Source organism: Apiospora aurea, assembly GCF_038362705.1.
Source record: "Apiospora aurea strain CBS 24483 chromosome Unknown utg000001l_segment0_segment0, whole genome shotgun sequence".
NCBI classification, from domain to species: Eukaryota; Fungi; Ascomycota; class Sordariomycetes; order Amphisphaeriales; family Apiosporaceae; genus Apiospora; species Apiospora aurea.
In genome coordinates, this window is record NW_027117388.1 from 4,913,084 (window position 1) to 4,934,007 (window position 20,924).

The 20,924-nt window shown below is 54.9% G+C and overlaps 7 protein-coding genes across 7 annotated transcripts; 2 read left to right on the forward strand and 5 right to left on the reverse strand.

The window, feature by feature from the left end:
* Positions 1 to 236: 236 nt before the first annotated feature.
* PG986_001501 (fumarylacetoacetate hydrolase FahA) lies at positions 237 to 1,321 on the reverse strand (the record flags this gene model as incomplete). The annotated part of the gene is made up of 2 exons (XM_066837723.1): positions 237 to 512; positions 602 to 1,321. Coding segments are annotated over 2 exons (996 nt in total), but the record flags the coding sequence as incomplete, so codon positions are not given.
* Positions 1,322 to 2,575: 1,254 nt separating this feature from the next.
* On the reverse strand, positions 2,576 to 3,791 carry PG986_001502 (CAAX prenyl protease 2; the record flags this gene model as incomplete). The annotated part of the gene is made up of 3 exons (XM_066837724.1): positions 2,576 to 3,058; positions 3,119 to 3,499; positions 3,639 to 3,791. The coding sequence occupies 3 exons, from the start codon at positions 3,789 to 3,791 to the stop codon at positions 2,576 to 2,578; spliced, it is 1,017 nt and encodes a 338-aa protein (XP_066706617.1).
* A 3,750-nt stretch (positions 3,792 to 7,541) lies between these two features.
* On the forward strand, positions 7,542 to 10,497 carry PG986_001503 (uncharacterized protein; the record flags this gene model as incomplete). Its single annotated transcript, XM_066837725.1, has 2 exons — positions 7,542 to 9,754; positions 9,813 to 10,497. The coding sequence occupies 2 exons, from the start codon at positions 7,542 to 7,544 to the stop codon at positions 10,495 to 10,497; spliced, it is 2,898 nt and encodes a 965-aa protein (XP_066706618.1).
* A 1,824-nt stretch (positions 10,498 to 12,321) lies between these two features.
* Positions 12,322 to 14,740, forward strand: PG986_001504 (uncharacterized protein; the record flags this gene model as incomplete). Its single annotated transcript, XM_066837726.1, has 3 exons — positions 12,322 to 13,099; positions 14,032 to 14,556; positions 14,628 to 14,740. The coding sequence occupies 3 exons, from the start codon at positions 12,322 to 12,324 to the stop codon at positions 14,738 to 14,740; spliced, it is 1,416 nt and encodes a 471-aa protein (XP_066706619.1).
* A 390-nt stretch (positions 14,741 to 15,130) lies between these two features.
* Positions 15,131 to 16,410, reverse strand: PG986_001505 (uncharacterized protein; the record flags this gene model as incomplete). Its single annotated transcript, XM_066837727.1, has 5 exons — positions 15,131 to 15,156; positions 15,223 to 15,495; positions 15,627 to 15,921; positions 16,004 to 16,255; positions 16,372 to 16,410. The coding sequence occupies 5 exons, from the start codon at positions 16,408 to 16,410 to the stop codon at positions 15,131 to 15,133; spliced, it is 885 nt and encodes a 294-aa protein (XP_066706620.1).
* Positions 16,411 to 16,418: 8 nt separating this feature from the next.
* Positions 16,419 to 17,201, reverse strand: PG986_001506 (uncharacterized protein; the record flags this gene model as incomplete). Its single annotated transcript, XM_066837728.1, has 3 exons — positions 16,419 to 16,531; positions 17,042 to 17,075; positions 17,151 to 17,201. The coding sequence occupies 3 exons, from the start codon at positions 17,199 to 17,201 to the stop codon at positions 16,419 to 16,421; spliced, it is 198 nt and encodes a 65-aa protein (XP_066706621.1).
* A 1,182-nt stretch (positions 17,202 to 18,383) lies between these two features.
* On the reverse strand, positions 18,384 to 19,261 carry PG986_001507 (uncharacterized protein; the record flags this gene model as incomplete). The annotated part of the gene is made up of 3 exons (XM_066837729.1): positions 18,384 to 18,631; positions 18,696 to 18,954; positions 19,037 to 19,261. The coding sequence occupies 3 exons, from the start codon at positions 19,259 to 19,261 to the stop codon at positions 18,384 to 18,386; spliced, it is 732 nt and encodes a 243-aa protein (XP_066706622.1).
* Positions 19,262 to 20,924: the final 1,663 nt, after the last annotated feature.

Sequence of the window (20,924 nt, forward strand, 5' to 3'; positions counted from 1 at the left end):
AGCAAGGAAGGCAGGCATGCGTATAAAAGGGGTCTACAATTATAGCATTGACAGGCGTTTGGAGGCTCATGCGGAAATACTCCGAGACCTCATCTGTAAAACTAGTACAAGAGCTCATGAATCATACACGCATCATTCAATGCCATATGGTATACCACCACTCCCTGGTAGCACCTTGGTTTGTCCATTTCCTAATAGATGCTTGGTTGATCGACCTGTCATGGCAGCGGTCGACCCTATTTCTTCTTCTCCTCGGAAATGACGGTATTCGTCACACTTCCTACCCCGTCGATCTCCAAGGTTACCGTGTCCCCAACCTCAACCTTGAACGACATGTTCTCGATGCCCGCGCCACGTGGCAGTGTCCCCGATCCGAAGAACTCCCCATCGTACAGCCGCGTGCCTCTCGACGCGTGCATGAGCGCCTCGCCCAGTGTGAACTGCCAATCCTTGGCACCCACGGAGCACTCGGCAACGACCTTTTCGTTGATCGTTACTCTGCCAGTCAAGTTCTTTTTGGAGGTAAGGAGGTTATAGTATTAGTACCAGCACCCACCATCAAGCAGTGCTAGAAGAAGGGGGAGAAGGAGAGGAAACATACCGGCAACAAGGGCAGTACCTCATCGGCGCTCACGACCACCGAAGAGATGGAGCTCGCGAAGCTCTTGCACAGCTGGGGCCCGAACCCGCTGCGCATCTCGGCCCACTGGACGTCGCGGGCGCTGAAGTCGTTGAGGACGACGAAGCCGGCAATGGCCTCGAGGGCCTCGTCGGGGTCGGCGGCGTTATACAGCGAGCGGCCCAAGACAAAACCGAGCTCGAGCTCGACGTCGAGGTAGCGCGTGCAGTAGTCGGGGCAGACGACGGGCGCGTCCGAGGCGACGATGGACTTGTGGTTCGACTGGTAGAAGATGGGCTGCTTCCGGTAGAGGCCTGAGGGCCGGAAGGGCGGGAAGGCGGTGCCCGTCAGCCGGGTCCAGAGCCAGGCGAGGCAGGCGACGACAAAGCGCAGGAGCGAGAGGGGGAAGGGGGCCTGCTGCAGCGTGAGCGCCAGGATGCCGGCGGCGGCGCCGGTGTAGTGGGCTGGGAACAGCATGAAGTCCCGGTAGGACTGCGGGGCGAAGGGGAGGTTGCGCTTCAGCGGGTCGTGGGGGTCCGGCTTGTGATGCCGGATGACCTGTTGCAGCATGACGTCTTGGATCGTGACCGACTCGGGCTTGGTCCCGCTGCGGCCACCGGCATTTGGAATACTCATCCAGGCACCGTGGATGCGGTGGTACTTTATGGTGGCCTGTTCTCTTCTTTCTCTTCTTTTCTCTGCCTTTTTGCTGGTTGCACAATGGGTTCAGGTGTGGAATGCAGCCAAGAAGTTGTGTCAGCCTTAGTCGTCGTTGGGTGTCGTTCTAAGTAGTGTTAGCTTGTTACCTATGTAAAGTAGGTATCATTCCAGTCAAAAGAGGACGGGTGAGTGGGAGTCCGGAAGGAACGAGTGGGAAGATCAGCAGCAACGACTGGCACAAACACTCTATTTCCAATCAATGATGATTCCTACGCTGGTTGCTTCCCATTTCAATATCGATACAGTTCGCTGCTGCCCCCACGGGCAAGCCAGGGTGGGACGATGCTGCGTACCGCGAAGGCGTAATACACACGCGGGGTGCTTACAAAAGACCAGCTGGTGAAAGTCCCCAGCTTCCATATCAGCCTGCCCGGTGGACAGATGGGTATCGGGATGTTGCATTGTGCAGTCGGAAGGAAGTCAAAAGTGACCACATCGTGGGGCACCCGGTCTTCTGTACGTACGGACAATAAACCACCATGATTGAATACTTAGTAACTGCCCAAGGTGTACTACATGCCTCTACTCATCTTTTTATAATGCACATACTAGAGGCATCGATGGAATATGGGTTGTATCATTCCACTCACCTCCTCCCCACCAATAAGTCATGTGCCAATGCATCGCAACCCTTAGAAATATAGCGTAACTGACATGGACTTGGTTCTTGAATGAACTAGCAACTGTCTATATATAGCTATTCACTGCCGAGACAATCATCGGTATGCGTAATGGCCTCAGATTTGGCGGAGGGCCCGGCACTTAGACAAGTTCCCGGATCTGCCGTGATGGGCCATTTAGACTGTTTCAAAAGATGCATTACTCGGAGGACGGTGCCTATGCCATGAGCGTTAATCTATATGCATATGGCCGTGATGGAGGCAGGCGAGCCATTGCTCAATTTGTGCTCGTGGACACTAAACATGATGATGTGGCAGTCAGCACATAACGCGCAAGAACCCGACAGTGCATTTATGAGGCGAACGGATTGATGCGACCGGGAGCGCCGACCTAGCTAGCCGCGTTTTGTTTCTTCGGTAAGAAGCGTAACCCAAATTTCACGATGGCTGACACCGAGGCCGATTGACGGCCCGTGGGCTGCGAACAGTCAATTAAAGCCCCATCCCAAGAAACCTGAATTAAGTGTCGGGCCGGGGCAGAAGGGAGGCTCCCGGTTGATCAATTAATTACAGTATGCCTGTCTGCCGGGATAATATTCATAAATGCGCACCCTTGTCAAATTGTGATAGGAATCAACTCGCCGGGGTTCTTCGTCAGGGTTCCCAAGTTCTTCCACCAGAAGAAAGCGCCGACGCAAAGTAGTGTATAGTAGATGATGGACGGCAAGATGGACGGCTTGTTTGGCGAATCGCCCGATACACTGACCGATGGTTCGACACGACCCCAGAATCTCGGGAAGCCCATGCAGTTGCAGAAGGCATGGACTACAAAGATAGCCAGCAGGCTGCCTGTGCGCAGATAGACAAAAGTAGCATACGCACCGAACAGTGATGTGTACGTTAGCTGCAGCAAGGACCGCATTATAGCGGCCATAACTGGGACCCCCGGATGGGAAATGCGAAACTCGTAGAAGTGATGCAAATGGGCCAGCCCGAAGATGACTGGTGACAGGAAGATGGTCTTGGCCACTGACGTATGGGCCAGTACCATCAGCGGCACCGAAGCAGAACGGAAGAGGACTTCTTCGGTGAATGGTCCCTGTAAAAGTCATGTCAGATGATACCCCTTAATACCTGGGAATAAATTGTTCTAACGTACCGCAATGATGTTACGCCATGTGGTCCATTCCTTGAACAATGCGGTTACTGGTTGAAGGCTGGTCCAGTCACGCCATCCCTCGTCGACGACAAGGGCCTCATACAGTGGCCCAAGGAAGAGAATGGCCGTCAAAAGGAGGGACTTGGCCGTCCCGACCAGGCCAAGAGGCCAATAACCCATAGAGTGCAACGCATCCGCATAGGTGGCCTGGCCCTGGGATGTGAGGATCACCAGAGTGGCGATGGAGCAGGCGACGCAAGAGAAGGACACGGAGGTAATCCGTGCCCGGATGACAGACGGAGCATCCCGCGACAGGGCCTTGGAAGGCCTAGTCACGGGAGATAGATAGAAGGGCAGAACATAGACAAGCGTGTAGATCACCTATGTCGCACTCAGTACCAGCGCAACCAGTATTATTATACTCGCCACACCAATCATGTGCACGCACACAAACGCACACACATATATGCACATACGCGAGCGGCATGGTGTGGCCAGGCATTGCAGAGGTTCAACTTACAAGCAGTGCGGCCGCGGTGCCTGTGGTGATGGGCGGCGGTTTGGCTGCACGAAGGTCAGTACAAACAACGCAAACATACAGGCGCACAGGGATGGACTTGCGCTCCTCATGGTGACCCAAGTACTTGGACACAATATTGGTGATGGACGGCATTGCAGTCGCTAGCTGGTGCTAGTAAACAATGAATGATGCAATGCAAGGCAAGCTCCGAGACCTATCCGTGTCGACGACAGTCCGTGTGTGGGTGTTGGCTAACCTGTGCCGGTTGATAAGAGAGACAAAACAAACAATCTACATGTGGTAGTGTTAATATCGGGACGTTGTTGCGAGATGATTGATCCATCGACATTCCAGCACTCTGGACCTGGGGCCGACAGCGACTTTATCTTTCAGCCCCCGGGATTCCCGCGCATAAGCTGCTTGTGGGGGGAAAGGCTGGTGCTAGATGCTAAATGCTAGATACTGGATACTGCAGGTTGAGCCGTCCGCCGAGATCCGGCGATCGTTTGAGTAGAGTTTGCGTGCCTACTAGTCCTGTAGTGAGTGTAGTTCGCCGAGTTAGCAAGCCAGGAGTTGAGATCCAGGTGCGCCCGACAGCTGCTAGGTGTGCCAACTGCCAGGTGCCAGCAGGGCAGAGACGGGACGAACAGACTTGGAAGCCGAATTGGGGGCCGAAAGCAGACAATTGACGGACGTTGAAAAATCGACGGACAATTAATTGCAAGGGGTGTGCCAGGTTGCCAGGTTGAGGTGCAGGGCTGCCCCTTCAACCCGAACCAGAAAGAGGGCCCGGCGTGGTTGAAACGTGACGATCATTCAATCCATCACCAAATCCGGTTATTGCGCAAGAATAGCACCGGGGCCACGATCAGAAGGCGGTAGGAGCGTCTCGATTGGGATTCCCATCAGCGCGGGACCGCGCGACGTGTCGTTCTGCGTGTGGTAATGTCCACGGGTCCCTCCTGCCCTGACCTCCCAGGCCCATTGGTTACTGGGTAACAATGCAATCTGGAGGAACCGTCGGGCCCTTGGCCCTCCAAAAGTTCCACCATCGCAACCCACGAGCGGCACGCGCCCACGTTGTTTTTCGATGGTGACAGATACTAGCAGTGAGAGAAGAAACTTTTCAAGACAAAGCTCATGCAATGAAAGCATAGCGGCAGATCACCATGGATACGGCATCAATGCGCGGGCATCGATATATTTCATGCCCGACAGCTTCATTGGATCATATCGAGTATGCAAGGTAACATTTGCTACCTATGATACACCTGATGGGATCGAGTTGGTGTGTGCATGTAACACTGCTTTTGGTGGCTGTTACGAGGCTGCATTGACAGATGGTTGGGGGTGGGGTAATTAATTTGATCTGACAAGCCTCCTGCCACCCAATCCCGACACCAAATGTGTAGGTTAACTCCCCAGACCCAAGCATCTACACAATGTATCTGCCCTACAATTTTGATGTGACGTTGTGTATCGCCGAGCTCATCCATTGAAAGGACGGGATTGGCCAGCCAGGAGCCAGCCCAGCTGGGAACTTAGCACATGTCTCGCCCTTCAAAGTTTGGTACGAACCGCCCGCCGCATGAACCATCAGATGAACACGAAAGATGCGCGCCTAGGCTAAAGAATGCGACCTTCTGTACAACGGAGTGCCGCGTCAAAAGGGCCTTGGAAGTCCAAGTTGGAGGGAAGCCTTAATTAAAGACCGCCAACGTATCCCGTGTACTAGAATCCGCTCAGCCCCCTGCGGCCCCTCAGCGATCTACGGAGACCATTCAGATGTCCCGATGCTGAGAGGCCAGGGAGCCCGGGAAGAAGAAAAGACCCCCGCGCTCTCATTTCTGCCCGCACCACTGCCGATTCGGAGAGACGAGGCCCTTGAGGCAGGGGCCGTGATTATCAATTGACGTATCAACGATTGCGCCTACAAACACTCCCACACCGCCGTCTTTGTTGGAACGCCCGTCCAAATCTTTTAAGGTCTTGTCACCCTAGGTGGTTACCCCTGAGCGATCATTTGGCGGTCTGTTAAAGTTAACGGGGCCAATCTGGCGCCAGGTTGGCACCTGCTTTGCTGCTTTGACGAACTCTATCTCGGTACCCATAGCAATAGGAAGCCGAGCCGAACACAGCCGATTCTTGTTGTTGTCGTTTCTGACTACCACAGTGATGTGTCACTGGCCGCTTCAATTGATGGGCTCGCGATCAAGGAGGGTACCGGTAGGCCGCAGGTAGGTGAGGTCAGCCAGTACCGACCTAAGGAGGTAGTGAGACACAGGCAGAGGTCGCCAACGGCCATTAGGGTCGAATGGCTCTGGCTCGCTGGACCTGCCGTCCAACGTTTTCGCTTTTCACTGCTCTTAGCTGCATACGACGCTGCGTAGGCCAGCACGCTACTGCGCAGCTGCGCGTCCAGAACCAGTTGTCTGGGCAATTGTTGTTCTCTTCCACGCGCTTTGACGCTGTCATTCTCATTTTACCTACATACAAACATGCAGTAGACCTGCATGCTCAAGCGCGGCCGAGGTGGATGCTCGCCAGTATTCGGCCGCTGATCAACCAGAATATCGCCAATCGGTGGGCCAGAGGCTGGCTGGCACCGCTCGCTATCGCGCTTCTACTGCAGCCGATGCCGTCCGAGTGCAAGTCAACTGGTGACAGCCATTCATTTCTGAAAGCTACAGCAGCAGCAGCAGGTGCAGGTGCACCTTTTTTGGCCTTCCAAGAAACTCCTGCCTAGACGAATCGCCCCCTATCAATGCTATGCAACCTATCTTGCTTGCCTGTCTGGTTCGAGTACATACTACCTCAGGTATCACCTACCTACCTACTGTAATACAACACATCATCATCACTGCGCCAAGGACCGCAACCCCCGACCCATTGGATCTCAGCCTCTCTCTGCAAGCCAGTCCTGTAGAGGCGCGTGGGTCTGCGCTACTTTTCGGATCGAGGCCAGAGTACGACCGCAATCAGCGAGGCACCACCACGACCCGACCACCCTGCCACCGAGACCAGCAGTACCTGTCCACCGCTGCTCGCTAGGGCAACTAGTCATTGCCGTGCTAGAATCTTTTAGGCTTCTCGATACAACCATGCCGCTCCGTTAGCTCGCATGGCTTGACAGGCGCCGGCTCGCTGGTCCTGGGCCAATCGTCAAAGAGAGCTACCGTGCAGCCGATTCAAGTAGGCATTCCCTCCCACATCCCACGGTCTGACCACTCTCCTGATGTCTTTTCCTCCCGTTTAGTCGCCTGTCTGTCTCGCTCGCTCGCTGCACAGTCGCAAGCAAGTAGGTGGATGTTTGTGGTCGCCAGCAGCATAGCATAGCAAAGCATAGCAGCGGCACCGTCTCTCGCTCTTTACCCAACTCAGTCATTCATTTATTCGTCCACCTATCTCATACACTTAGCCCGTCACTTGGGCCGGGAAAGTATATCTCGGGTCATGCGGTCGAGGCCCAGCCAACCTTGTCTGTCGCTCTTTGTATAGCAGCTATAATACTTTTGCTGCCCTCGCTCCCCTCCAGTCCCAAAGGACTCTTTTATTTCGTTTCGCTCTTTCTTGGCTTTATTCGCTCTCTTTCTTTTCTTGCGCCCGGTCTCTTTGTCGAGACCGTTCCCTGATATACGCCCTAATCTTGACGAGCCTCAAACCGAGTTTTCCTTGCAAGTGGGCACCACACCGGCCATCGCAAGGAACAAGCCGTCGGCCATTTTGAACCGCCTCAAAAACGGGTTATTACGCCATTTCATGTTTTGCGATCGATTGGAACCACAGGCCACCCTTCCGGATCGACATGGACTTAGGGGGTCATGACATTTTTATAGCTGTGGATTACTCAAGACAACCATTGTGCCGGATTGCTAAACCTACGGGCCCGGCCCGCCGCAGACGATGTCCCCTCCGACATCGTCGTCGTCGTCCACGTCGTCCCAATCGCCAAGACGACCACTGCACGAGAGGTCCAAGTCGGATGGCAACAAGCTGCCCGGCATCCGACTCGTGCCATACTCGCCACCAAGACTTTCGCATGGCGAAGGCGAGCCCAGCAGCTCCCACGGGACGTCGTCCACAGTCGGGGCTGACAGCAGCAGCTATGAGTATCACACGACGAGCGACGAAGGGTCGTCCAGCCCGACAATCAGAGAAGGCCGAAAAGGATCGTTGCCATTCATCATTGGTACGGGCTCCGCTCTGCCATCGCCTACCTCCTCGACTGCTTCATTGGCCAGGGCCAAGGGCAAAGGCGTTTCAGGACCGAAACTTGGCTCTGACTTGTCCGGAGCTCCAACCCCACAACACCCTGTCAATAGCAGGGCTTCCTATGGAAGCAATAACAGCCGCCTTAATCCCCCATCAGACACCTCTGAATATGGCGACCCAGCCACGCCGACTCAGAAGTTTGTTCGTTCCAAAGCGGACAGATTCATTAATGTGCACGAAGATAAGACTTTCTCAATCGTCTTGAAACCCACTGGCATTCGGCAACCTCGGGATCAGGGTAGCAGCAGTCAAGCGACCAGCTTCAAATCCCCGCCCCTGTCGTATGCCTCGACTCTCAGCAGCGCGCATGAACGCATCTCGTTCGACACGACACCAGTCGATCATCCGAGCTCTCCACCCAGCTCAGTCGCGGACGTGAACCCGTCGCCTTACGCGCCTTACGCTCCCGGATTTGCGTCATACACGCCTGGCTCTACGAAGTTCAATGACCGCATTGAGGAGGAAGTAGACCCAATCACATCTTCGCCTAATTACCGCATGGTCGGAGGCCTTCGGAAGGTCCGCAAAACCGACTCTTTTAGACAGGACAACGACGACAACGACGACGACGACGACGAGGCAGACGACGAGGACGAGCTCCCTCAGCCTCAATTGCCATCACTCCCAGAGGTACCCTCGTCGCCGCCGCGACTACCGTCCTCATTAGCCGAGAAACCCTCTTTCAGCTCCGTGTCTTCTGGGCAGACAGATTCGTCTTTGGAGGAAGTCGATAATTTCGAGGTCTTGGGTCGAAGTTCGCCGCCTTTACCTCACTCCAATAATCTCGAGTCAACACCCTCGCCCGATTTACCGTACTCCGATAAATTCAACGCAACACCGTCAAGTAACCCCAATTACCAAATTCTAGGCGAGTCCTCGCCCTCGCAGCCATTCGCTTCATCACCAGGTCCTGGCTTTTCGAATACCCCCGCCAGTCAGAACTACGTTGTCCACGGAGAACCATCGTCCTCATCGCTCGGTACATCGTCACGGGAACCGCGACCGCAAACGTCCGACGACAGCTTGGTGCTTAGGGGAAAGTACTCACAGGAGAGCCTTGTCATACCACCGCTCAACCCACACAAGCAACCCTCTGGGGAGAGACTTGGCTACCACAAGCAGAAGTCGAGCCGCTCTCTGCGCCGCGCTAATTCATTCTCATCACTGTCGAGCATAATTACAGAAGGATCTGCTTCGATCTTCTTTGCCCAGACAGCTAACATTGTTCGCTTGGCCGCTACGCCTGCGATAACTGCGTTCCACCCGCCACAGCGGGCCCACCAGCAGCATCATTCATGGGCAGGGCCGTCAAATCTCGTCGCGCAACGACCACGTATGGAGGCGCATCCGCATCAATGGAGTTCCCAGTTATCCACGGTCGCGTCCGAAGACGAGACAAGCGACCGAGCATCTCGTCCACTTTCCTCGGTCTCCGGTCCCGACTATCGCATGAGCCAGGGAAGCAGGCATAGCCGTCAAATGCTCAGCATCTCGTCATCTCTCGCCTTTGCCGAGGAACCCCCGGTCGGATCCTCTCGTTCCAATTTCAGCTCGGCCTCAGGTTCGGAGTCTCGCGGCTCCCTGGTGAGCCCGGGTATCGCAAGTCCCAGTTCTGCCTATATGCGTGGAGGGCGGGACAATGTGTCACAGCCGATTCGTGTGGTCCGAGATGTTGACGAAGATGGCGATGGTATTACGGACCTGCGCGACCTTGTGCACAAGAACTCCAGCCGCCTTCTCTCCTTGAAGTCCTCGGACGGAGATCTCTATTCATCCTCCAGCTCGGGCCGCCGCCCGAAATCGCGTACCGGAAGTTTTACCTCGACGCTCCCGGTATGGGCAAAGTAAGTTGCCGCATTTCTCGAGTTCGAAACGGACCCCACAAACTAATTTGTCTCACAGAGTTTATTATGGAAGCGGCGAACGGCGGTGGGCTGCTGCCCCGTCCATGCGATCGTATTCGGACGACAGCCGACCCGGAAGCGCCGCCATCCCTTCCGGATCGCCCTCGGTCGACCCTTTTCCGCCCAACTTCTTCAATCCTCGCAGACGCCCGAGAGAGATCCAACCCAACAACGGGCGTCCGGAATCTATCGAGATTGACCCAATGGACCCTTCCAACTCTTCTGGATTTATGCCCATACCCAGACGCCTCCGGAAAATGTCATCGAGCATCTGGTCTCCTCACTTACAGATAGATCGCAGGGCTAGCCGCTTCAGTATCTGGGCACCTCCATCGACGACTTGGTCGAAAGACAAGGGGAAGCTGGGCAGGCGCAACATTCAAATCGTGATGTTTGCTCTTGGCTGGATTTTCCCCTTCGCCTGGATGATTGCCGCAGTCCTACCGCTGCCGCATAAACCGTTGCCTCAGATGACAATGGCGGACCATCACAGCACAGCCGAGCTCGGTGGCCAAATCAGCACTCCAGACATATTCAGCGGACGAGTCGATCCGGCGGAAGATGCGAACTACCAGAGCGCACGGTGGTGGAGAAATGTCAACCGTCTCATGTGTGTCGTTGGACTGCTTATCATTGGCGCCATCGTTGCCTTGGCTATCATCGGTACGCGTGAGAACTGGTAAAAACGAGGACATCAGTGTCGTTCTTCTCCCGGTCGCCTCAAGCAACACTCACTCCTTATTTCGGCAATCATGACAACGATTTACGAGCTACTTGGTTTCCAACCTAGATTTCTCCGTTTCATGATACGACGATACTCACCCCGGGCACAACCACTATCTTTCGATCTTATCTACCAACCTCTTACCACCAGCCATCTCTGGCGCAGGCCGCGCCCTACGATATACCATTCTTACACTTTTGCGAATTCTGTACACTATTTGTTTTCCATCTGCTTTCGATATGCATAGCAACATCTGCATTGTATGATTCTTTATGTATTTTTTTACTTTGCCTTTTTTATTTATTTCATCGTTTCAGTCCGAGGGGAAAAGGACGTGAACGACGGGAAAGCGAACCGGAGGAAACGCGCTCTATAGATACCCATGCGGTGCGCTCGGAGTTTCTGGCGTCCTGGAAGAGAAGATGAGAGAAGAGGAAAAACACAGCACTTGCGACGCACGGCGGCCTGATAGACTGGTTGCTGGTTGCTCAATGTCTAATGACGACGTATCGGGAACCCTTTTGGAAGCGGGTACAAAAAGGAGGTAGACGTAAGGACTCATCAGATTGTCCGCCGAACAACGATAAGACCCGACTGAGTCGATGGAGCGGAGATGAGAAGAAAAGGGGAAAAGAAGGCAAGGCAAGGAGGGGAGCGCTGGTGGTCCTCTTTCACGAATGGCATGCGGCGCTTCAGGGCAATTAGATATTCACGAAGCGAGACTTGCGATATAGCACATATATACACGCCGTCGCTGGCGATAGATAGTTGAGACACGCCGCCACGAACTTATGAACTATAATCTCTGACCACCAGCGTCCGAACCCCGAGCCCGTGACCATTTCGAACCTCATGTCTATCTATCTATATGGATGTAAATGCCTGTCTGCGGAAGGCAAGTAGGTCGTCAAGAAGGGCGATGCGCCCCTGCCCTATGACTGGGAGCGACGCCACTAATATGTATATGCGATAGCCTTATGCCCCGGGGCAGAGGAGAAGTAACTATATGATCTCCGCAAGCTGCATATGTGAAGCCAATAAGCTGGGGAAATCATCCACCCCAGACTGGCGACAGGCCTGTTCGCATGAACGTCAAGATGCTCGATCCTTGAACTCGGGAGCTGTGGCGGCTCGGGATGCATGAAGGTTGATTGGGGGGTGGGACCAATCAGATGCCGTCGCATGGGGGCGGGGGCCTCTGGCCGGGGGCCTTTGCTCGGTGCTAAGCTTTTAGAGATTTGCCCCTGTCCTTGTCGTAACTCCGAGCATGTTCATCCGAAGGCTAAACGGCATACGCCGCCCATCCGTCGTACAAAGAACAACCACGGGTTCGGTCTCCGAGTCTGAAGCTTTCCACTCTGTCACAAAAGAAAATCGAATTAGTGAATATCGTTGGCGATATGGTGGCATCCATGTCATGTAAGGCTATTTCATGACTTTGGGCCTCGGCGCAAGGCGTCTTGTCGTATACCAGACATGCGACACAAGCCAGCGTTGCTGTCGTCGGTCTCCGAGACTGAGGCTGGTCTCAAATGACGGCACGGGTAGGACAGTCGCAGACTTGAAGGATGAGTATAAATGAATCTTATCTGTTGCGCTCTTATACTGCCTTTCTGAGATACTGCAGACGCAGACATATATTCATACCACACGAGCAGCATGGATCATCCGTGTGAGCTCTCTTTCAGACTACCTACCTGACCGTATTCGTCCGCTCAAAGCCACATATATACCCCGATACTTGAACATATCCATGTTCTTCCTCGCCTCCAGGAACAGAATCATGGAGTCACTCAAGACCATCCCGGTCGAACATCCTTACCTCTCGGCGGCCTTTACCGTGGCCGCCCCGCTTCTGGCCTTCCTCTACGCCGACTACCGCGCCTACATCGCCATGGGCCCGCACGGCCTCCCGGATAACCTTCAGGGGTACATCACGCAGCTGAAGATGCGCCAGATGTCTCGGCGCGACACAACGGTCCCAGCACCCTACGACAAGGCCGATGGAAAGACCAAGACCACGGGAAAGATCCGTCCTGGGTCAGGGGAGGCGCTGGAGCGTGCCCAGCGTTCGTTTCTGCTCCCAGCCTCTCCCTCCTCCTCTTCTTCTTCTTCGCCGTCGGGAGGCATCGGCATCGGCACCGGCACCGACAGCAGCAAGTGGGAGCTAACGGCCCGTCCCACGGACGAAGGCGAAAGCAAGAGGCCTCGACTCAGTCACTTCGTCGCCCCGCAGCGCCAGCTCGAGGGCTGCGCCACCGCGGCCATGAAGCGCGACATGAACTCGTTCCTGGACGCCCTGGCCGCGGCCAACGGCGAGACGCTGCGGCGGGGCCTCTCGCGGCTCGAGGGGACGGTGCCGGCGGTGCAGGCGACCGAGGGGAAAGCCGCGGCTGCCGTGACCAAGGAGACGCGCGGGGAGATCCTCCACGTGCACCCGGCCGACGGCAGCACGCACATGGTGCTCAGCCTGGCCGACTCGCGGCGCGTCATCGAGACGGGCTGGGGCGAGAGGCACCGGCTGAGCGGCGGGGGGTTCTTGCCTTGGGGATACACGCTTGGTGAGTCTTTCGGTCTTGTGGATTGTCTTCTTCTCCCCCAAAAGGAAATCATTCTTCCTCTTCCTCTTCCTCTTTCTCTCCCTCTCTCTCTCTCTCTTTTTTTTTTTTGGCTGACAAGTACCCCTTTGAAAACAGTTTACGCGCCCAGAGACGAACATGACCTTGCTGTTTGGAAGAAGCTCGCGGTTGCGGCGATGCGGTACTGTGCTACTGAGGTTGGGGAGATTCGGGTGCCTGCCAGCTGCTGTTGAGGTAGCTTGGATCACGTTATGAAGGAGGAAAAGAGAGAATGATGTGTTGATTCTAGGACGCAATGCAGCATGGTAGGTAATAATATGGATATAGACTTCGGGGTTGAATGCGATGCGTTTCTCAGTACTGTACCTGACTCCCCGAGGTCGAGGTCGAGGTCGAGGCATCAACGGCAAGGCAACAACGACCACCTTCACTGCACCAATCCCAGGTAGCTTCCAAAGTCGCATCACCATTTCGAGTGTCATTCTTAAGTGTTAAATTTCAACTTTCGATCCTTAATCCTCGACTCTTCATCCTTCCACCATTCTTAATCTATTCAGACCTCACGGTCGTCGTCACCACTAGACGGGCCTCAGTGGAAGGAGCCTGCGCCAGGTAAGCCCAACCAGCTATATATTTACATGTGTGCATTCTAGATACCACCATTGACTCGAGCGTATATAGTTACAGCAATTGCGGTCAATACTAGAAATGATGGATCACAGAACGTTAAGAAGCATGAGGGCTGCCAAGGATCTATTCGCCAAGATCCCTGACGAGATCGTCTTGAGGATCCTCCACGCCGTCCCAGACAAGATCTCCGTTCGGTGCTCGCTCGTCCGCCAACGTTGGGGATAAGAAAGCTTGGGAGTACTGTCAGCTGCTATGGCGGGACCAGGTATGTGACGACTGTACAGAGCTGCGCCGGGACCCGGCTGCGTACCAACGTGCTTTGCGTCGTGTCTACCAGACCATGCTGTGCAGCGGTTGCAAGGCCTACCACCCGGTATTCTTGTTCTCGCCCGTCGAGCGCCAGAAGGGCCCCAGTCGGCGTGTGTGCATCGGGCGCCAGGGACACATCCGCCTCTGTCAGCACAAGATGGTCGAGTGGCAGCATCTCGCAGGTTACGGCTCCAGCTCCAACGGCCACACGCCCATCAACAAATACGAATGTGCTCCATGCGGCCGCGCCGGTACCAGCACCACTGCTGATGTCAGCCGGTCTATTGCGCCTGATGGGTACCGGCTTGTCCTCCGAAACACGGTGATGTTCAGCAGGAAAACCCCAGTGTACTACAGCAGGCAAACCCGTGAAGCAACTATTCTGGAGCGCTTACAACCCTTTCGCACATGCGTTCACCTTGGAGGCCGGAAGTCTGCAGCCAAGGCCATCTTACAGCAAAAGCGTCAAGACGGGTTTGGGTATTACATGAAGGATTGGGGTGAATGCTACATGCAAAAGTGTGCCTTCTCCATGTGCGCATTCGATAACCAGCAATCGATTTGCTCACAGCAACAGGCCAGCACATTCTCAAGATCGAGTCTCCCACCGATCCTAACTGGCTCGTTGCCCTCGACCCTGAGTCCTATCTCGACGATGGCGATGAGCTTACGCGCGCGGACTGATGTGGTGTAGTGACCCGGCCTGCTCCATCATGAAACGGGGACACGCTCTTTACGCCCTCTTTCACCAAGAGAACCTAGCGCTCGAGAAGATACCGCTTCCTGCTGCCCCCCGAAGAGCCTGACGCCGGCAAGCCCCATGCCAACAAGTTCGGGAGGCGACGATCTAAACGACTGCGAGACCAGCGACGTTAAGTCCGGTAACCTTTTGAAGGTCGTCCTTCATCTTAACACGTTTGATGGACGTCTACTCGTCGACATCTTTAGATATAGAAGAAGCAATGCCAGAGGAATGAATATGTAGCTAGCTAGTGAGACTCTGCGGCAGGGTCCACCGTCGTAACCCCCGGACCTCCAACCCCCTTTTCTGCCCTGCATGAAGCATCGACACTCTTACATACCAGGAAGACTCGTAAGCCCTATAAGCAACGGTCAGTTAGGAAGCAAGAACAGCAGAGAGAAACGTAGAATCACGATGGACTTACACCCGTCAATGTCCTCGGTGACCGTCTTCTCCTTGGCGCACTTGTTCATGGCGGCGGTGGACTGGGTCTTGGCGTGGGCGGTGGGGCAGTTGACGACGCAGGCGGCGTCCATGAGGCGCTGCAGCGCGTCGTCCTTCCAGCCGAAGACGTAGTCGGCGTGGTTGCCAAAGCCCGTGCCGTCGCCAAAGGACCAGACGAACGGCTGCGACCCGTCCGCCGGCCAGTCGGCCTTGTTGTTGAACTGCCGCGTGTCCCAGACCACCTCGAAGAGGACTGCGTGCAACTTTAGCTTAGCCACACATATGTACATATAGGGATAGGGATAGGGGGTAATAGTAGACCGAAGAGAGAGAGAGAGAGAGAGAAAAAAAAAGAAAAGGGAGGGGGCCAGGGAAAAGTCTCACCCTGCGGCATCCGCACCGGATGCGACTCCGGGCACGGCCCGCCGCTCTCAAAGGTGCCGCTGGTCGGGTAGGCCATGTGGGCCATGTGGTCGGGCGAGTCGAGGTTGACGCCGTCCCAGCAGGTCGGGAAGCGGGCGTTGACCATGATGCCGGCGCGGCAGGGGCGCGTCGGGAAGTCGAGCGTCTCGGGCTCGCGTGTGCCCTCGTTGTCCATGCACGTGTACGTCAGCTGCCGGAACTGGGCCATCTCGGCCTTGGTCCGGGCCGCCACGTTGCCGGTGAACATGCGGAAGCCCTGATTCGGGTTTTTCATGTGTGTGTTAGAGTAACGGGGAGATGATGATTAGTAGAAGGGGGCGGGGGCGAACACGACTTACAGGCTTAAAAGCCGTGACCTTGGACTTCTGCTGCTGGTCATACAGGGCGTCTTGCATGTAGTAGACGGTGATGCCGCCCTTGGCGCCCTGGATCTGCGACGACTGGGGCACGCGCTTGTAGGTACCGTTGCGGGCCTTGAAGTAGAGGACGGCGGTCCAGTAGTTGGAGAAGTCCTCGGCGAAGGAGCACGTCGTGCACGTCGACTCGCCGGGCATGTCCTTGGCGGGGTCCATGGAGGCGTTGAAGGAGTTCTGGTCGACACACACACCACACACCATTGGTTAGACTGTGCGTTCTCCCCAGTTGGACTTCTCATAAATCCATTCTGGGGCTGACGATGGGGGAAAGGGGTAATAGCGTCACTTACTCCGCCGACAATCTGATGGACGTGGGCCGAGGGCACCATGCCCGGGTTCACGAGGGGTCGAGCCGTTCGATCACGAGTTGCGAGCATTGGAAGCGGATGAGCGCGTTGCCCAGGGTGGCCAGAGCCACAACGGAAAACGCCAGGAGGGGCTTCATCGTGCCTGGTAGTGAGTGGCTGGTGAGTATGTGCTTTCGTGTCCCCTGGCAGGGTCCAGGAGCTTCGTCGCAGTGTAATGGATTCCTGTATTCGAGGGCGTTCTGGTATGAACCACTACCACAACTTTCGAAACGAGAACAACTGTGGGAGGAAGAGAGACTGAAGGATGATGGTGATTATGCCGCGGGTCCTTTTGAGGCTGTCTCGTTGCAGATAGCAGGAAAAGTTGTGTAATTTACGCTTGGTGTAGTTGCGATGTTCTCGGGTTTCCATGTGTGCTCGATTGATTCTGCATATTGCCGACATCACCGAACTCCCTCATGCCATGTCGAGATAACGTGGCAGGGAGCCAGTCGCATGAGAGGGCACAACTGCCGAAGGGACCGGGCCTTGGCAAACGAAGGCAGCATACTATATATTTGATTAATGATGATTTGGACAGGCATCCTCTTGATATACAGCTCCGACGACCTTGATAGGGGAGTGGCCAGTGGGATGCCGCCTGCCCTCTTACCTGTAATGTGCGGCACTCGCTCGATAAGCACCATCTCGGTATTTGATCAGCGTTCTCGGAAGGAGTCCCTTGTGACCACTGTCAGTGTTGCAGATGACACCATGCTTACCAATGCCCGTCGAATATCGTGGGTAAATTCCTCGATAGTGTCCAGATCCATGGCGGATAATATCGTCGCCCCCGCACTTACAGGCGAGGGAAAGAAACCTGGTAATGGGCACCGTAACATGTCTTAATAAATCTTCCGCGGTGATTGCGTTGCGTCTAATTTGGCCATGAGAATGAGGAACGCTGCCAGAGTGCTGTCCATCTGGCATATACGAGTCCACTCGCAAACTCCTGAATCCCTGGACTGCAATCTAAACCGTCAGTCGTAAGGAAAACACATTCGACAGCAGCGACCCGGAGCTCACCCTAGACCACGATGCGCACCTCACTTGCACTCTTCGCCTTACCTTTCCTCCCCACCACCGCCGCTGCCGACCTGCCTTGCGACGTGGAAAGCGACAACTGTCGCGCCGTAATCAACGGGAGCGCTTGTTTCAACAAGTACCTTGCAGGCGGAGGCGGAAATACAAGGCTCGTCCTGAGCTGTCTAACTGGGACAGAAGGCTCTGCGACGCCTCAGCAGAAGGTATGTAGTATACGGTGCCGACGTCTTCCGTTGACAGCACCTCCCTGGTCTTGAATCAAGTAAGCACTGGCTGATAAGGATCCTACGCGCGTCTTCGTTCCAGATGTGCGCATGCACCGGCTGCGTCGGTCCGGCCTTGCTCACATGGATCTCGAGAAACAATGTCTGCCCGTCATGAACAGATTGGTCTCATGGGATCGAGCAGTTCTGCTCCAGGATACTGCCGGTTGCCGGCTGGTGGAGGTCAATACACAATCCATTTGGGCAGTTCAAATAAGGTGAAGTGGCAGGGCCAAGCGGTGGTGCAAGTCAAATTATATCACCGACTGGATGATATGGGAATATTCCAAGGGTTGGTTTGTGAAGCTTCGATTGATGCCTAATATATCATCTACCTCATCGGGGGGATGTGATGAATCAGGGGGTGGATCGTTGATGTGTGGGATATGGGTGGAGGTCTCTTTGGCCTCGTGCTTGTGTGAGAATGGATCGCATGAACCCGCTCAAAGACTATCTAAAGCAGCCGCACTTCCACACCTCTCAATAGTAGATACGGTTCGAGGGCTATGGGGTGACTATGGGGGAAGTGAACGGGGGGTGGTGTGCAAATAAATTGCATCTTCCTGTTTGTCACCGACCTCTTGGTCGATCCCTCTATCTCCTTTGCGCTTTCTTCGTGGGAGGATGTTCACGTGCTCCGTTATCGATCTACGAGGACTCGGGAACGGGCTCCTTCTTCTCCTCTGAGCCCTCTCCCTCGGCGGCCGTGAAGAGAGCCTCGTTTGCCTTCTGTGCCTCCAAGAAAGAATCCTTGAACTGGTTGGCATTCTCCGAGTTGGCGAATCGGATGGCAAGGGTGACAGCCTCGGGCTCACCCTCGGAAACATCAGCAGCAGCGTTCCATACCCAGCTGCGGTCGCTGCCAACGTTGGGCGACAGCTTCATGTCCGGGACGACTGGGAGGTATTGTTAGCCTTATCTTATCTGGGGCGGAGGGAGGGTCGTCTGGCTGGCACATACTGTAGTGGTTGGCGCAGACCTTGAGGGTCTTGTCTCGGCGCATGACCAGTCGAGTCTTGCCGTTCTCCTTGTGCTTGAGCAGACGGACGTCACCAGTGCCACGCTCTTTCCACTCGGTAGTCTCGCGAACAAACTTGAACAGCTTGGCGCGCATCTTGAACATCTGCTCTTCGGACTCCTCGTTGGTCTTAGTCTCGACCTTCTCGGTCAGCTTGACGACGGGCTCGAAGTGGATGTCCTCCGACTCCGGGGCCTCCTCCTATGGAAACAAAAAGTCTAGCGTCAGTACTGTTGTTTGTCCGTCTGGTTGGCGTAGCGTGGCGAAAGAAAGTCAAGCGTACCTCATCGTCACCCTTGGCGGCAGCAGCGGCATCGCGCTGGGCCTTTGCGCTTCCCGAGTTGTCGCCACGGTCTTCGTCATCGTCCTTCTTCTCCTTCTTTGCGCCACCGCCGAACATGGAGAAGACGGAGGAGGAGGTGACGGCGGGCTTGGTCTCCTCAGTAGTGGTGGTCTCGGCCGGCTTGGTCTCGTCGACCTTGGGCTCGGTGGCGTCGGTAGATGACATTTTGGCGGCTTAAAAGAGATATCGGCTGAATCAAAGATGTGAATGATTAGATTTTTTTATGATGCCTGTAAGTCGAAATAACGGAAAAGTCAGGTCCAGTCCAACAGGGTAAAAAGTTGTTATTGTTATGGGGGGGGATGGTGGGGGGAGAATGAATGCAGCGGTTGCAGGTTTGGATTTGAAGGCCAGCCCAATCAGTCACCGCCCGCCCGCCCGCCCGCCCGCTACTGGGCTCGGCTCTTGTGGGAAAAATGCCCCCCCACTTGGGAGCAGTGGCGCAGGGAAGGACAGACACAGAGATACCAACCTTTGGCGCCTAGTTTTCTTTTGATGGTGTTGATCTCCTTTCGGTCGCAGCCCGCAGCTTGTGAAAATGGGCAGAAGGAGGGGAAGGCAGGATGAGGGAGACAAGGAGACTGAATGGAGGAGGAGGGGCGCTGTGTAGTGGGGAGAGGGAGAGAGGGAGAGAGGGAGGGGCGTGGAAGTAGGTAGCAGCTTACCGATTAGAATGGGAGCAGAGCAAAGCAGAGCAGCAATGTCTGGTGGAATGGGCGTGTGTTGTGTCGTATGTAATTTTATCGAATCGCCGCAAGAATGGATGTACCCAAAAATTATTTATGTTGTGAGGGAGGAGAAACAAGCAGAGTCGACGGCCTTTCGCTCGTGAGTCAATTAATCTAAGCGCAAAACGTCCAGTTGCCAACCTAAGGATTCCATTCGACTGACTGACTGATCAAATCAAAAATCAAATGGAGGGGTGAAGGTGCTTGGGGGGTTGACAGCTGGGTGGGTGGGTTCCTGGCAAGTAAGCTGGGAGGCGACAATTCTAGCCCCTCCCTCCTTGGCATCGAAAGTCAACAAAAGCTCGGCTTGGGCTCCTGCAATTTCAACTGGCTTCACTTCACCTCAATGCATGTGTCTACCTGTCCCAAGCAGTCTTCTTTTGCATGTGAGTGTATGCATCTTCCTCACGCCATCAGATCACTGGAGAAAAGCAAGTTGCCACTTATCTCGCCGTGCACCAGCATAGATGCCTAGCTGGATCTGCTATGTAGAATGGGGGATCTGTTTCGTTGACTGCCAAGCGGCTTCCAGCACCCCTGCTTACCTAAGGCAACTAAACCCACTATGCCCTGGGGGCGGGGCGGGACAAAAGACTATTTATTCGTCTTTAGACCCTACCTACACTCCTGCTATGACGATCTTGCATGGCCAATCACCACAACCCCTTGTACGTACGATGACCATATACGAGTATATTGTATCGTGTCATACACATCGAACAGACTTGGTCGCGCTGCCCGGTATATAAACACATGACTTAATACCACTTCTGTATTTCGCCATGTCACTTATCAATGCACGTTGCCGATCTGATTCACTGCCGGCTGGAAACTTCTACTTAGATGCAAAGGAGGTACAGGTAGAGGGGTAATGTAAGGTGCAATTCCGTTCATTAGCCATCAAGTACAACTAAACTCGACCAAACTCCGATATGTGTGGCTGGAGAAACAAGAGCAACCACCACTACCAGGTCGGGCTGCATCCCTTCTGTTCGTAAACCCCTGGTCTCTTGCTCGGCACAGAGGCGCATTCACGCTCCCATCAGTTGACAGGTCGCCCGAGCAGGGACGCAACACCTAGCAAAGCAATACAACCATGA